Source organism: Aplysia californica, unplaced genomic scaffold (genome assembly GCF_000002075.1).
Source record: "Aplysia californica isolate F4 #8 unplaced genomic scaffold, AplCal3.0 scaffold00221, whole genome shotgun sequence".
Taxonomy (NCBI): domain Eukaryota; kingdom Metazoa; phylum Mollusca; class Gastropoda; order Aplysiida; family Aplysiidae; genus Aplysia; species Aplysia californica.
In genome coordinates, this window is record NW_004797491.1 from 979,475 (window position 1) to 993,977 (window position 14,503).

Genomic DNA, 14,503 nt, shown 5'->3' on the forward strand with positions numbered 1-14,503 from the left:
AATTGCCAAAAGGACAGAACAAGTCAAATTCTTTGATTTCATTGTTTTGACAAGCGCCTGATTCCACCACGTTGCCTCGCAAATTAAATCATAATAATATACATGCATATATTACTGTCCAGCGTAGATAATTAACACCGAAAACTCACATTCACTGACTGATCGAACAATACGCAATTCCCCAACAGAACTGTTATAATTTCTTTGTATTGGTAACACTGTTTTCTTGAGCACCCGCACTGATGTGTCAAAAAAGACCACCTAGAAAAAAGAGAATGTTTTTTGGTCACAATTGTCTCTAGATCTAATTTAAGTTGCCCTGTGCACTTGGTGGAAAACAAACACATCTACCATTATCGTCAATATCAGGTTTCATGACCCCACAAGGCTCGGCCCCGCACGGCGTCATACTCACACTGTGGTATCAAGACCATGAAGATGCATTATTGCATTATATTACAAGTACAAGTAGTGTACATAAAGTGTTAAAACTTCCTAGAATCTAGACACAGATTATGTTTGTATGTGGGTGCTTGGTGGTTGGGATATGATCAAAGACAGATAGTGCTGCACTACATCGGCTGAATAGTGTATAAATTATGTGCGTTTGAGTGGTTGAAGTTTGAATGTGAAGAATGGATCCGGAATGACTACACATAACGAATTTATAACGGGGCGCGTTAGGTTTCGCCGCAAATGATGCAACAGGGGCCTACCTGTCGCAGTCTGAAAATCGTTTCGCAACAAATCGCATTCGAGTACAGTGGAAACCATATATAACAGGCCCGGTAATAACAGGGATCCGGTAATAATAACAGGGATTTTTAAAACCCCCGTTTTTTCCTACTCTTTGTCTATATTAAAAGTTATCGGCAATAACAGGGCCTCATCGGAGCCCTACCGGTTATAACAGGAACAAAGGCTCGTTAACAATGTGTAAAAAGTAAGAGAGAGAGAGAGAGAGAGAGAGAGTGGGAGAGTGAGAGAGAGAATGTGTGTGTGTGTGTGTGTGTGTGAGAGAGAGAGAGAGAGAGAGAGAGAGAGAGAGAGAGAGAGAGAGAGAGAGAGAGAGAGAGAGAGAGAGAGAGAGAGAGAGAGAGAGAGAGTAACGTGGTGATGGAGCAAGCCCACGCAAGCCATGCCACTGCGAGCACACGCAGCGTGAAGCGAGAGACCGCTGCGGTGTGCTGCAGACCTTGATCTAGCCTGAAACCTAGCAACACGCACGCGTAATGTGTCACCAACGATGTTAAGCGCAAGAGAAAATGCCTTTCAATTGACAAAAAATACGAAATAATCCAGGCTGTTGACAAAAAGCAAGCTCCACTGGCAGAGATTTGTCATCAGTTCGACATTCCACAAGGGTCGATTTACACCATTATCAAGGATAGAGAGAAGATAGTGGCAGCATACTCCAATGGAAAGTTTGCTCAGGATCGAAAGAAGATGAGACTATCCGATGCAGAATCTCTGGACCAAGCTCTTCTGATATGGTTTAAGGAGGCAAGGAGAAAGTTGGTGCCAAAACCCCTGTTCGTGGATACTAGGGCAACTACCAATGAATAAGTACAGCTGGATTAGTCCACAAATGCTTACTTTCCTTGCATTTCTGATTTAACAGGGATCGGATATAACAGGACATTTTCTCTACTCCCACCATCCCTGTTATATCAGGTTTCCACTGTACAAGTTACTTACACTACACCAAATATACATAACAAGATGGTCCACTCAGCCAAAAAAGTGTCCGCGGAAGTCCGCTCATTGCTTCAGATGGCGCTGCAGTCTTTGTTTTGAAGCTCTCTTTCATTTCTCCAGAAGAAGAATAGGAATAGCACCTCCTTGCATGCGCAGATCGACTGCTGTTCATCAGCTGTTCGGGTTCGTTCAGTGCGGAGTTTTAGGTTTTTTAAAAGTTTAATTACCTCTCGCCTCTCATTCTACAGTCAAATTAAACGAGAAGAAAACAGTCGCCTCTTCCTGAGGTTTTTGTCAGCGTAACTATCTTAAAAAAGCGTTCTTCCGAAATTTGAATTCTTATTAAAAATCTTATTTATTCAAAAACTTGTTGGTTTCACTTTGATTTTTTAACACAAGCAGGGTAACTCTGTTCGCAAAGGGGGCGCATTTGCAAAGAGGGCGCCAACCACAGAATTCGACACTGTGTAGAATTCTGTGGCGCCAACGAACGAATCTTACGCAGAATACAGAAGATAGAAGTTGAAGATCGCATACTTTGTGAATGCCTACCGTGTCAATGAGAACTCAAGAGGGGTGAACTGTTATTATAACGACTCCATTTCTCCCTTCATTGTAAGTACAGTTATAGGATGGGCGCCTATATATTACTTAGTGCCTACCTTGTTAACAAACACAATGTGATGAGGTTTCGCTTCTATTATTCATTATATTATACAAATACTTTTAACAAAATAGCTTATTCTTGGCTAGATACATGAACACGATTTTTAAAAAAAGGAAAACTTACTTGTGAAAATGATGTTAAAGATTGAGGAATTTCCATGTTGTAAAAGAGCAGGAGTCTTTCGTTAGCATATTAAGTCCTTTTGGGGTGGTTATGCTTCTTTCTAGAGTATGGGGATTGGGAACTTTCAATAACACAGGTATGGCTGTATTGCACACTTCAGTTGGTTTGCCGTAGCACCAAGAAACTGAGAGTCCGCAAAGTACCCAAGACTCAGAGCAGAGAACGTTCTCAGAAAAGATACAGTCTGGTGACTTGCTTAGCAGATCCCGTCTTCACCCTCGTCGGCACATCGGACCGTATCTTTAGTTTTAAAAAATATCCAATCTATTGCATTTTCTGTTAGAGAACAGTTCATTGCAGAGCACCACTGGCTGTTCTGTCGTTTTTAAGCTGTAAGATTTAATCTACTTCTACCGTTTCGTAAACTCCTAGATCTACATCATCATGTCACTGAACATGGTCAACTCACTACCGCTTCCCGTTCATAAAAATCTTATTTCTCAACTCACTATATTCAAAATGTGAACAAAAACAAGTCAAAAGAAATACCAAACAGAATATATGAAAAAAAAAACCCAAGGCAAAACTGTCATAATATATGCAATTCAAAGTAGGCAGCTATTTCAGGGAGTTGAACAGTGCGCTCTTTCTCCCGGTCGTTTGTTTACGCTTTAATTCTAAACGCGCAGCAAGCTGGTTACCAAGGAGAGCCAGTTGGACCGAAAATGAGGCTGTTGTCCCCATCTTGGTATCTTCTGTCTTGGACTGCACTAAACACCCGCCCACGCAAATATTGGACAGATTTAGCACACAATTTCCGAGCATATTCAAAAGTTCTTCTCTTCATTGCTCTTCTCAGTTCTCAGAACACTGTTCTAATTTCTCAGTGGGGAACTGTGTCAAATGCTAATTATAAAAATTAGAGTCTAGCTTGGGTGAAGGTGGAAAAGGGGATGGGGTGTATTCTTTTAGGCCCAGACTCAGACAGCCAAACGAGGCGCTTCTCTCTCCTTGTTGAAATCCCTTAATTCCAAATCGGCAGTTCGCGTCATGGCCCTTGGCCAGGTAAGGTAACTTCGGGAAGTAGGCGATGAACAGAACAGCAAACAGAACCATGAGATGGCTTAAAATGAAATAGGCATTAAAGATTACAAATATGCTGACAAGCAGTAATATGAGGCAGGTTGAATAATAAATGTAACCGATGAAATTAAGTAAAATATTATGAATACATGTATTTGTACTGAAGACATGTCCTTCCTTTGTATGTAACAGAGAGGTCAATTGGCAATTAGAAGCTTTCTTTGAGCTTTGTGGGCAAAAGCTGAATTCGCCAGGGAGGCTGATGTCACCACTGAGCGGGCCTCGCGCAGAGAAATTCCACAGCTTGACGAGAGGCAATTTAATGAAAGTTACGAGCCGGCATGATAAACGAAGATGAAGGAAAGAGTCTCTGTCATGCGACAACACATCAGTGAACCCCTGTTGTCTCCCTGAGGGGCTTCAAATCGGCCGAGTTCTTTTTAAATGTTAATTAATGTTTGTTTACTTAAAACTAAATGAAAATTATTGTCAGCAATCACACTCTTGTCTAATGCCCAGCGACAAAAAGTAACCGGCGCCGCCGGTCTTGTCCAGTGAAAGAACCGTCACTGGTTGTTTAGATCATCATGATCGTGACGGATCTAATTCTGACACAACATCTAGATCTAAGCTAATAAAATAAACCACTCATTGGCCTCGAAAAATGTATTTTAATTTCATAAAAAAATATTTATGCAACCAAAACCACAGATAAGTAATTGCAATACAAAAAAGTTAAAACATTAAAATTTTGGCCCGAGTACATCTGAACAAGCCTGAAAAAAACCCAAACCGAAATGACACATAAACGCAGAGGTGATGATCTGTTAAGACAATTCCAAACAACACAAACAGTAGGAGTACATGCTGTTTTTTTTTTTTGGGGGGGGGGGGGGAAAGGCAGGGTTGTTTTCAAAATTATGTTAGAAGAAGGCTGCCTCTAACAACAACACCCCCCCCCCCATTTTTTGTGGAATGGCCTATTATTACTGTTAAAATCCATCAAGTTCTGCACCTATCATTATCAAGGACAAACGAAAATACAATAAAGAAAGAAAAACCAATCATAACAGCTCATCTGTAACTGCTCTTATTTCACATTCCAATCCACATATTTTCTACTGCTGTCGCATATTATATTACAAAGAGTCTACAGCAATCGCTACACAAATAGATCATATTAATATAAGTGCCGATGATTAGAAGTGCTACTAGAAAGTAACCTACAAAGAAAAGGAGTAGAGATAAGGACGACATATATATTTAATGGTAAAGAAGGAGCAAACCATACCAGAGCACTTGCCACTGGTGCTTTAAGGAGGAAAAAAAATACCAGTGCCCTCATTTGTCTTGTGAAACAGTCCCATCCGTCCACAGCTTCAAGAGCGGCTTTTCTGACGCGCCATTTATGGTCTCTGAAGCAATCTGATAAACTTGAGAGTGAACCTCATCGACAGAGACATCACCGTTCACCACCTGGAAGGGAAGTAAATATTGTTATTTCCACTGGCAAGCTAAAACTTCCCCATGCTACATGTGATGATTGTATTGAACGCTTCCCGGGAGGCCAAGATATATTTAACGTATAATTTAGTTCTAGTAAGGTTTTATAGCGCTCGCAACTGCATAAGGTCATATGAACGCCAAGGGGTGGATGTCAACAGAAGATTCCAAATGGGGAATCAGGCTTACTCTGCTCACTTCTTTAGACTCAACTGCACAAAGTCTGCTTCAAGGCACCCCGGTAATAGCAGTTCATAAGAGAGTGAAAAACATACAATAAAAGTAGAGGCAACATGACTACAGTAAGGATGTTAAGTTTTAGTAAGTGTTTTTGGGCACTCGCAACTACTGCATAAGGTCATATGAGCGCCAGAAGATTAGAGGTGTTACAAGAGAGTAACAAAACATAAAAAAGAAAAAGGGGAGATAAGGACGATAGCTTTCTATAGGAAAGAAGGAGTAAAACACACCAGAGCATCCGCCAACCACCCACACAGTAAGGATGAGGAAAGAAAAAACAGCAGTTCTCCCTATGATATTCCTGCACAGAATGAGCACGACATTGATAAATCAGCCCATTTACAATTCTACTGTGCATAAGAACATGTTAACATCCGCCCCTTTGGGAATGGCCTAACGACACCAGTCAGTAGCACTGCCCAGGGACATATATATATATATGTGTGCGTGTGTGTCAGTGTGTGTGTGTGTTTTGTATGAGTTTTACGGAGCTCGCAACTGCATAAGGTCATATGAGCGCGCGAAACACAAGTTGGTTGCATTCACAACAGTCCACTGCACAACCTGGCTCGGGTTAATAATCTGATTTTAAAATGTTAGAATGTTAAAAATTTGAGGCAAATAAGTTCTTAGTTTTTCAAATAACTTTCAAATAACATTAACAATTTTACAGCTATTTTATTCACAACTTTCCATAAAGGCCAATGGCCTTCATAAAATCCAGAATTCTGTCGGGATCAACAACGTAAAACAGATCTTGCAATTTTTTTGGATCTAAAATATTTCCTTCGGGTCTCTCCGAAGTCTAGACCTTCGGTTAAAATGTGTCTAACGGTTAAAATCTGTGTCGCATCTGACACAGAATGGCTTCTCATATTCCTGAGGGAGGTATTTGTGTGTTAGGACCGTGTGTCCGATGTGTAATTGAGTAAAAATGACTTCGTCTCTTCTGGAGAAGCCCGAAAGATTTCGCGGTCCCAGTTTGGGCTTAATGTTGTAAAGTTAATGGTTTGTTTGGTCTTTCCAATGGGTCTCCCAAAGACTGGATATCTATTCTATTATCTATTTGTGGTGGCCGAATTTTGCTATTCAAAAGGCTTTTTAATGGCTGCATTGATCGACATGCGGTTTTCGCCAAAAGATTCTTTAAAATATCCTCCAGATCATGACGCCCTTGGTTTTTTCAGTTTTGAGACAGTTTTGCTGCAAAAAGCTAAATTTCTTTATTTCGTCGATCGCTTTTGTAGGCCGACGCTTCTGTCTCTGTAATTTTAGAACATCCGCCAGGTTTGTTTATTTCAAGTCGTACTTCCGTTCGATACTCTCGCGCGTTGTCGCGCAATACTGAGCACTATTTTAAGTGTGCGACCCAGATCTAGCCTCATGTTTTCTTTTTTTACTTGGTGCTAAATTCGACTGTGATCCTTTCGTTTGATGCCTATAAAATAACTGTGGTTTAGAATCATTTAAAGGGTGCACAGTTATATTAAGAAGTCTGAAGACACTGTAGTTTAATTTTCAGTTTTTCATTAGTTTCGTTTAGATCTAATCTTGGGAAAGTCTGTCTTCTAAGACACCATTGTAAACAGGTGAGTCTTTCGTTCACAAGGAGTACGTACTCGTACTGATCCCACAATGACTTGACGACCGATTCTTTTGAGTCCGTTCATCGAATGGGAAACCCAGCTAGTATTATCTATTTGTGGTGGCCGAATTTTGCTATTCAAAAGGCTTTTTAATGGCGGCATCGATCGACACGCGGTTTCCGCCAAAATATTCTTTAAAATATTCTACAGATCATGACATCCTTCATTTTTTCAGATTTGAGAGTTTTGCTGAAAAAAGCTAAATTTCTTTATTTCGCCGATTGCTTTTGCAGGCCGACGCTTCTGTCTCTGTAATTTTAGAACATCCGCCAGGTTTGTTTATTTCAAGTCGTATTTCCGTTCGATACTATTTCGTATTGTCGCGCAATACTGAGCACTATTTTAAGTGTGCGACCCGTATAGATCTAGATCTAATCTAGCCTCATGTTTTCTTTTATTACTTGGTGCTAAATTCGACTGCGATCCTTTCGTTAGATGGCCATAAAATAACTGTGGTTTGGAATCATTTAAAGAGTGCACAGTTATATTAAGAAGTCTGAAGTCACTGTAGTTTAATTTTCAGTTTTTCATTAGTTTCGTTTAGATCTAATCTTGGGAAAGTCTGTCTTCTCAGACGCCTTTGTAAACAAGTGAGGCTTCCGTTCACAAGGAGTACGTACAGATCCCACAATGACTTGACGACCAATTCTTTTTTAGTCCGTTCATTGAACGGGAAACCCAGCTATATATGGAAGGGCAAAAGGGCAAAACCAGCAGTCAGGTTTTTGCAATTCCAAGATACTTGAACATCAAACTTTAAAGACCCCCCCTCCCCCCTCTCTCTCTCTCTCTCTCTCAACGCATGGAGTTGATATGATGATGCGGCAAGTACGGAACTTTCGGAATGTACGGATTTCCGTAAAAACAAAGAAGAATGGAAGCAGTGCAGAATGTTTTTTTCTTCTGTTTATTCTCTCGGCACCCATCGAAAATCCGGTAGTTTTGACACCTTATCGGTATGTCGGTAGAACAGGCCCAAAATCGGTATCTACCGGAAAAATCGGTAGATTTAGGCAGCCCTGTAGTTTCCAGCTCGAGCGTTTTAATAATGCAGTCCGTGCCGGCTTTAAGCACGCCGGCATAAAGCACGTTTCAGACACAAGCACGCTAAACGGCTCTTACCGAAATTTTGCTATATAAATTACACTACACGCCTTTAAGCACGGTAACTTCGGCTTCATGCACGCTTAATTTACCAGACAGTCAATATTTTCATGATGACCCATCGAAGTTCGAACACAGTTTACACCGCAGCATTGGAGTGTGTTAAGAGAAACACAAAGAACGCAAGTGATAGAGACACACACTCACAAGGGCGGAGAGGAAGGCATGAGAGAGATGCACACAGCCGCGCACGTGGACATAGGATCTAGCCTAGGGCAAAGCTACACATAGACCCCCCAAAAATACAAAGAGAGTCGTGGAGACGTGAAAGGGAGGCTGGCCGCAATTCCACCTTTGACCCTCCCTATCCATTAATCGTGATAGTGTATCACGCGCGAGGCGGGGTGAAGGCGGTGGTATGAATGTGGCACAGCGGCCACTGTTACGCACCAGCAGTGTGTAGGCCTAGTGTGCTGTATCGTTACTGGCCGTCTAAATCAAGTTTTCATTTCCCATTCGACCACAAAACAAAAACAAACAAGCAAACAAAAACTACAATGGCTGGTAAAAATAACAGTGCACGCTTTTGCGGGACCGCTATAGGCTTACTTACAAACAAAGGGAAATAGCACAGGAAATGTTCTACATGAAAATCTCTGGATTATGTCTACTTCGCACTCAAGCACGCTTCGGCATTAAGCACGCTTAAGGGCTGGTGGGGCACCTAGAAATCGGGTCTTGGGGTCAAATTTTGCAAATTGGGTTTATTACATATTATAGTACCTGGACATTTCCTGAACAATATCCAGAAACGTATGTAAGCCTTGCTACACCCTAAAGCTGTGTTTTTTTGTCAGGCTTTTCTGCGAAAGCACATGTTTTCTAGCCTTTTCTTACCTGTATCGGCTGTTTTCTCACAATTCTATTTTTTCACATATTATCCCATTTTTCTGCTCTGTTTATGGTTCAATTCCAATGTAACTTTCACAGGATACCAACAACACCTAGTTCTAAATTTTGGCTTGTTGAATTTTTGATTAACGGAGTGGTTTTTGATTTATGGGCTTAGTAAGCATGAATTTTCCTTTTTTTTTCACTTTTTTTTTGCAACATCCCAATTGTAAGTGTCATAAAATAAAAACTAAAGCATATATCAAAATTTCAACAAGCTAAATTTAAGAGCTACATATTTACTGTTGGCATGTCAAATTAGAAGTAAATCGGTTCATAAATAAGGGAATAAAATGGGATTGAAAAAGGTATACAAAATCCAATATGGCCGCCGCTTCCATAGCAACCAACACACAATATACTTTTTAAACTACTGATTTAAAATCCCCAATAACACACGATGTCCCACAGCAAATATGGGCACTCTAGGCCTTGTATTAGCCAAAATAGACCTCAGGTGCCCCACCAGTCCTTAAGCTTTCTCCCGATGACCGTCCTTAAAGCCGGCAAGGACTGTATCAATGGATGGGTGGCGGGTGGTAATTTTAAGTTGGTACGTAAAATGTACAACACGCAGGGATCTGAAATTTTACAGCAATGAAGTAGACATGTGGGGCGCTTGTGTCCATAGACCCAGTGCATGTGCAATCAATGGTTCATTTTCTGACCCAATGTGCCAATTGGCGCGGAGCTCGTGTCAAAAATGAACCCTGCTACAGTACACAGGTCATTTCGAAGGCGGATTGCTTGATCTCACGAGAGGACACTGGGAGGTGGAAACAATTTTTTAAAAAGCCTCGAAGGACAGAGTATCACACTGCGGGGATTCCAAACTTTTGGGTCAAAGTCCGTCAACCATGAGGCCACCGCATCAGCATGGCTTCTTAAAAACCCCATAGCACACTACCAAATCATGTTGTGAGGTCCTGGCAACATATATATCCAAGTGTGATAGCATTACAGTCCCCTGGCCTCATAACGTTTCCTTGATGACCGCATCAAGGTTCCCTGATTGCTTACTGGTCCCTTCACACAGTATTTTGGAATGAACGTCCCTCTCGGCATTATAGCCGAGAATACTCAAGTCCATTACAAATCTGGTAGCCAGATGATGTGCACGTTTGCAGACCACAACATATTTTTTTGTTTTCATTATTTGTTTGGTTTTAGAGCAAATTAAGTGAGAAATGGCCATGAGTAGTGCCTTCACTCTGTTCAAAGCTCTGTAAGTTCATCATTTTTCTTCAGCATCTGCAAGCCCATGAGGAGCAATACTGGAAAACGGAGAATAGAGATATGGACTGCTTAGTGCAAGACTCCACCATATGTCAATTTGAAAAGTGACATATATGAATGACAGAGTCTTGCACCGAGCAGTTCATATTTTCCAACCTAAAAATGGACCTCCATATATTCGGATCCTCAAAAATGTACTTATATTTTCTATAAACTGGTCGGCACCTACACAAACAGACCCGCAGTCACTGACACTAACAACAGCAATATCAACAGCCATCTGACCTGCCAATAATCCGGATCCTCCAGCTGTTTGAAGACATTTTTGACCTTAACCTGAAAGTCCAGCTTCTCATACCGCTCCTCACCAAACTGTGACCTCTGCGATGCACAGTCCCCACTGACCATCATGTAGATGACCTTGTCGGGTTTAATGAGTCCTACATCGGGCTGACGACACCACTCAACATCCAAACCCTGACGAAGAGACATTACAACAAATTAGAGACTTAACATGGCATGGCAATATAATATTAAAAAGTAGGCCTGCATGTTTACTGACAATCGTCTGAAATCCGACAATCGCGACCCGACCCACGAGCCAGCCGATGCCATCGCTAGGCCCACCTGAATCAGTCAATCAAATGTGCGAAGTGCCAGGCCTAGCCGACTGCCAGAGTCCCCTTTTCCCCCGTCGGCACTTTCGTTTTCGTGAAATACTAGGTTTAAGGACAGGTGGACCCCGGGGGCACCTAGTGAAATAAGTAGATTTCTTTAAAGATCAGTGGACCCCGGGGTCACCGTAGTGAAATAAGTAGATTCTCTAGGTTTCTTTAAAGATCGGTGGACCCCGGGGTCATCGTAGTGAAATAAGTAGGTTTAATTAAGGATTGGTGGACCCCCTGGACACCGTGATTAAACCTACTTATTTTACTACGATGACCGCATGGTCCACCTATTCTAAAACCTTACTAGTAGGTCCTATTTCGTTAGGTAGACCCTGGGGTCCACCTTAAACCTACACCTATTTCACTACGTTGACTCCAGGGTCCACCAATCCTTAAAATTAAACATAGATCTACGTGTACTTATTTCACTACATTGACCCCGGGGTCCACCAATCCTTATTAAACCTAGATCTACTTATAATATCACTACGTTGACCATGGGCTCCGCCAGTCCTACTATAACATAAACTGAGATCTACTTATTTCACTATGTTGACCCCGGGGTGCACCAATCCTTAGTCAAAACTAGATCTACTTATTTCACTACGCCGACTCCGGGGTTCACATCCTAAAACAGCATTTTGTTAGGTAGACCCCGGGGTCCACCTATCCTTTTGGGGTTAGATAGACCCCGTGGTCCGCCTATCCACTTCCTTTCCTTGATAATAACTGATAAACATGCCAGTTGTCAAGAATAGTGAAGAAAAATGTGGGAAAAAAAAGATAATGAGGTAGACTATAATTTGTCCAAAAAAATGCAAGTGCAAGTGAAGATCATAAGATAATTTTGTTATTTTCTGGTCATCTTTTCATGTTTATAAAATGTTCCAGTGGGCCTACTACTAGATCTATGTCTCTGAAGAACATTTTACTTGACTTTATTAGCTTTTTTCATGTACTTGAAAGCATAGAATATAATAGTTTCACACAGATGTATGCACAATACCTTGAAAAAGAAAGATAAGGTCATAGTTGTTGTTTTTTAACGGAATCCGTTTTACGTTGAGAAAAGCGCTAAAAACAAGTTAAAATTTTTTAAGAATGCCCATAATATTAGGAATCCGAAATTACTACCTTGATCTACTTTGCATACTCTTTAATAACCATGAGCTGTTAATAATGATATAGGATTTGTCTATGACCATTAGTATTAGCATTATAAAGATATTGCCCATTTTGTCCAATTAAATCCTTGCAGGTAAAATCACCATGTACTGCACCTCAATAAGCACAAAAAGAATGTTTCTGTGACTTTGTATAAAGGTGCTTTGTAGTTGAGTTCTATGTAAAATTTCAACAAAATAATGTACATTTGGACCGTACATCTGAGATAGACACTCATGCACACAATAACATTTACACACATACAAACACACTATTACATTTACTCTCTCTCTTTCTCTCTAGATCTCTCTCTCACCACAACCACACACAAAACAAACACATACTCAAACACAGTGTGGCCTAAATAAGGTCACCCTATATATACTTAAAAGTAAAAGACTGAGCAGAGGCTTACAATGTAAATTCTGTGCTCTACAAGTAGATTAGTAGAGAAAGTCTTAAGTTTGCGCAAAACAGATTTTAGAGAAAAAAAGTTGGATCTAATTATTCTAATAAAAGACCCCGGGGTCAATGTAGTGAAATAAGTACACGTAGAGATCTAGGTTTAATTTTAAGGATTGGTGGACCCTGAAGTCAACGTAGTGAAATAGGTAGGTTTAAGGTGGACCCCAGGGTCTACCTAACGAAATACTAGTTAGGTTTTAGAATAGGTGGACCATGCGGTCATCGTAGTAAAATAAGTAGGTTTAATCACGGTGTCCCGGGGGTCCACCAATCCTTAATTAAACATTCTTATTCTTCTACGGCTATGGTGACTCCGGGGTCCACCAATCCTTTTATAATTAAACCTACTTATTTCACTACGATGACCCCGGGGTCCACCGATCTTTAAAGAAACCTAGAGAATCTACTTATTTCACTGCGGTGACCCCGAGGTCCACTGATCTTAAAGAAATCTACTTATTTCACTACGGTGACCCCGGGGTCCACCTGTCCTAAAACCTAGTATTTCGCTACACCCCGGACCCCACCTTAAACCTGCTTATGTATCACTACGTTGACCCCGGGGTCCACCAATCCTTACTTAAACCAAACCTTATTTCACTACGGTGACTCCGGGGTTCACACCCTAAAACCTAGTATTTCGCTATACAGACCCCGGAGTCCAGCTATCCTCTACAGGACTATACTATTTTTATCAATTTGCAATTTTCATTGATTAGCATATTTTAAAAAAAATATTGAATCAGTGACTCACTGTCTAAAAAGTCCACTGCTAATGCTATTCTTATCAAAGAAAAGGCACAATTTGACTTTATGACATGTTTAATAAAAAAGAGTTTTAAAAATATCCAGAAAATAACATAAAATGATTATATATAGATCTAGATCTATACGTGTTTTATTATGTATACAGCTTGTAAATACTTTTAAAGGAAACCCAGGGTTCTTCCTTTGCATGAAATTGTGTTGGCAAGATAACTTTCTCGACGGTTTTACTTGCAAAGGATATTTTCTGAGCCCTGTCATCTCGTTGCGAATGTATCTCTGCACAACATAAAACAACCTATAGTAGCTGCAATTTTCACAGAAATAGTTAAAATTTTTACTTAAAACACCACACACATGCATGTGACAAAATGACAAGCAGACAATTCAAAAACTTTGAGTGGAAATTTTTTTATTTAGGCCAATCCGTGTTGCGCGAAGAAACACAACAAGACCAGTACGGTGATGTTTTTATCATTACTAAAATACGGAAAGCAGACATCCAGAATGTATTTTATTAGCTTAAGCAATATAAACAGTTGTATAGAACAGAAAGAAAGCCAAAATATCTGAAAAGTAAGCCAGTAGCCTGTTTACTTTGTTGCGGTTGTATCTTGCCATTTGTTTCGGGTGTATCGTGTCATCATACAATGGGGATACTTTTCACAGGCACACGTTCAAGAAGACTACAAATCCATTTCAGGCCTTCAAATGCACATGTTTTATAGAATATTATTTCATCTGAAGGAAAAAATAAAATGTAGGGTTTTTAAAATTTTATTTTACATCCCCGTTAACTCAGTTTAGATGTGCCTAACCGCTGCACCACAGACACCAGTTAAAATAAAATGCATGTTTGATAAATACAAGATGAGAAAAGCAAGTTGCAGAGATGCCAAACACAGAAAACCGAAATGAGTATTGGGAAATATGAAAATGTGTATTCCCCACGACCGACCGACCAAACAGTAATAGTAAAATGTTCAGGGTGTCCAGCAATATTTCCCGAAAAAAATGTACTAGCTCACCAGCTTGAAAAAGGGAGAACACACGCGTACAATGTACATGTATCCAGTCAACAACATGTCAGTGTTCAATGTCGTACTGGGGTCTTGTTTGACTTAAGTATTTCAGTCTATTAAATAATATTTTCCTCTCATTATTATAAAATATAAAAAATAAATCCTGCT

At 40.3% G+C, this 14,503-nt stretch overlaps 1 protein-coding gene across 1 annotated transcript in view; it reads right to left on the reverse strand.

The window, feature by feature from the left end:
- Positions 1–4,227: 4,227 nt before the first annotated feature.
- LOC101846818 (thymidylate kinase) overlaps positions 4,228–14,503 on the reverse strand; it is a gene marked incomplete in the record, with an annotated part of 35,820 nt that continues 25,544 nt past the window's right edge. The window contains 2 exon segments of the mRNA XM_005099661.3: positions 4,228–5,047; positions 10,537–10,728. Of these exon segments, the coding sequence (XP_005099718.2) occupies positions 4,913–5,047; positions 10,537–10,728 (327 nt within the window).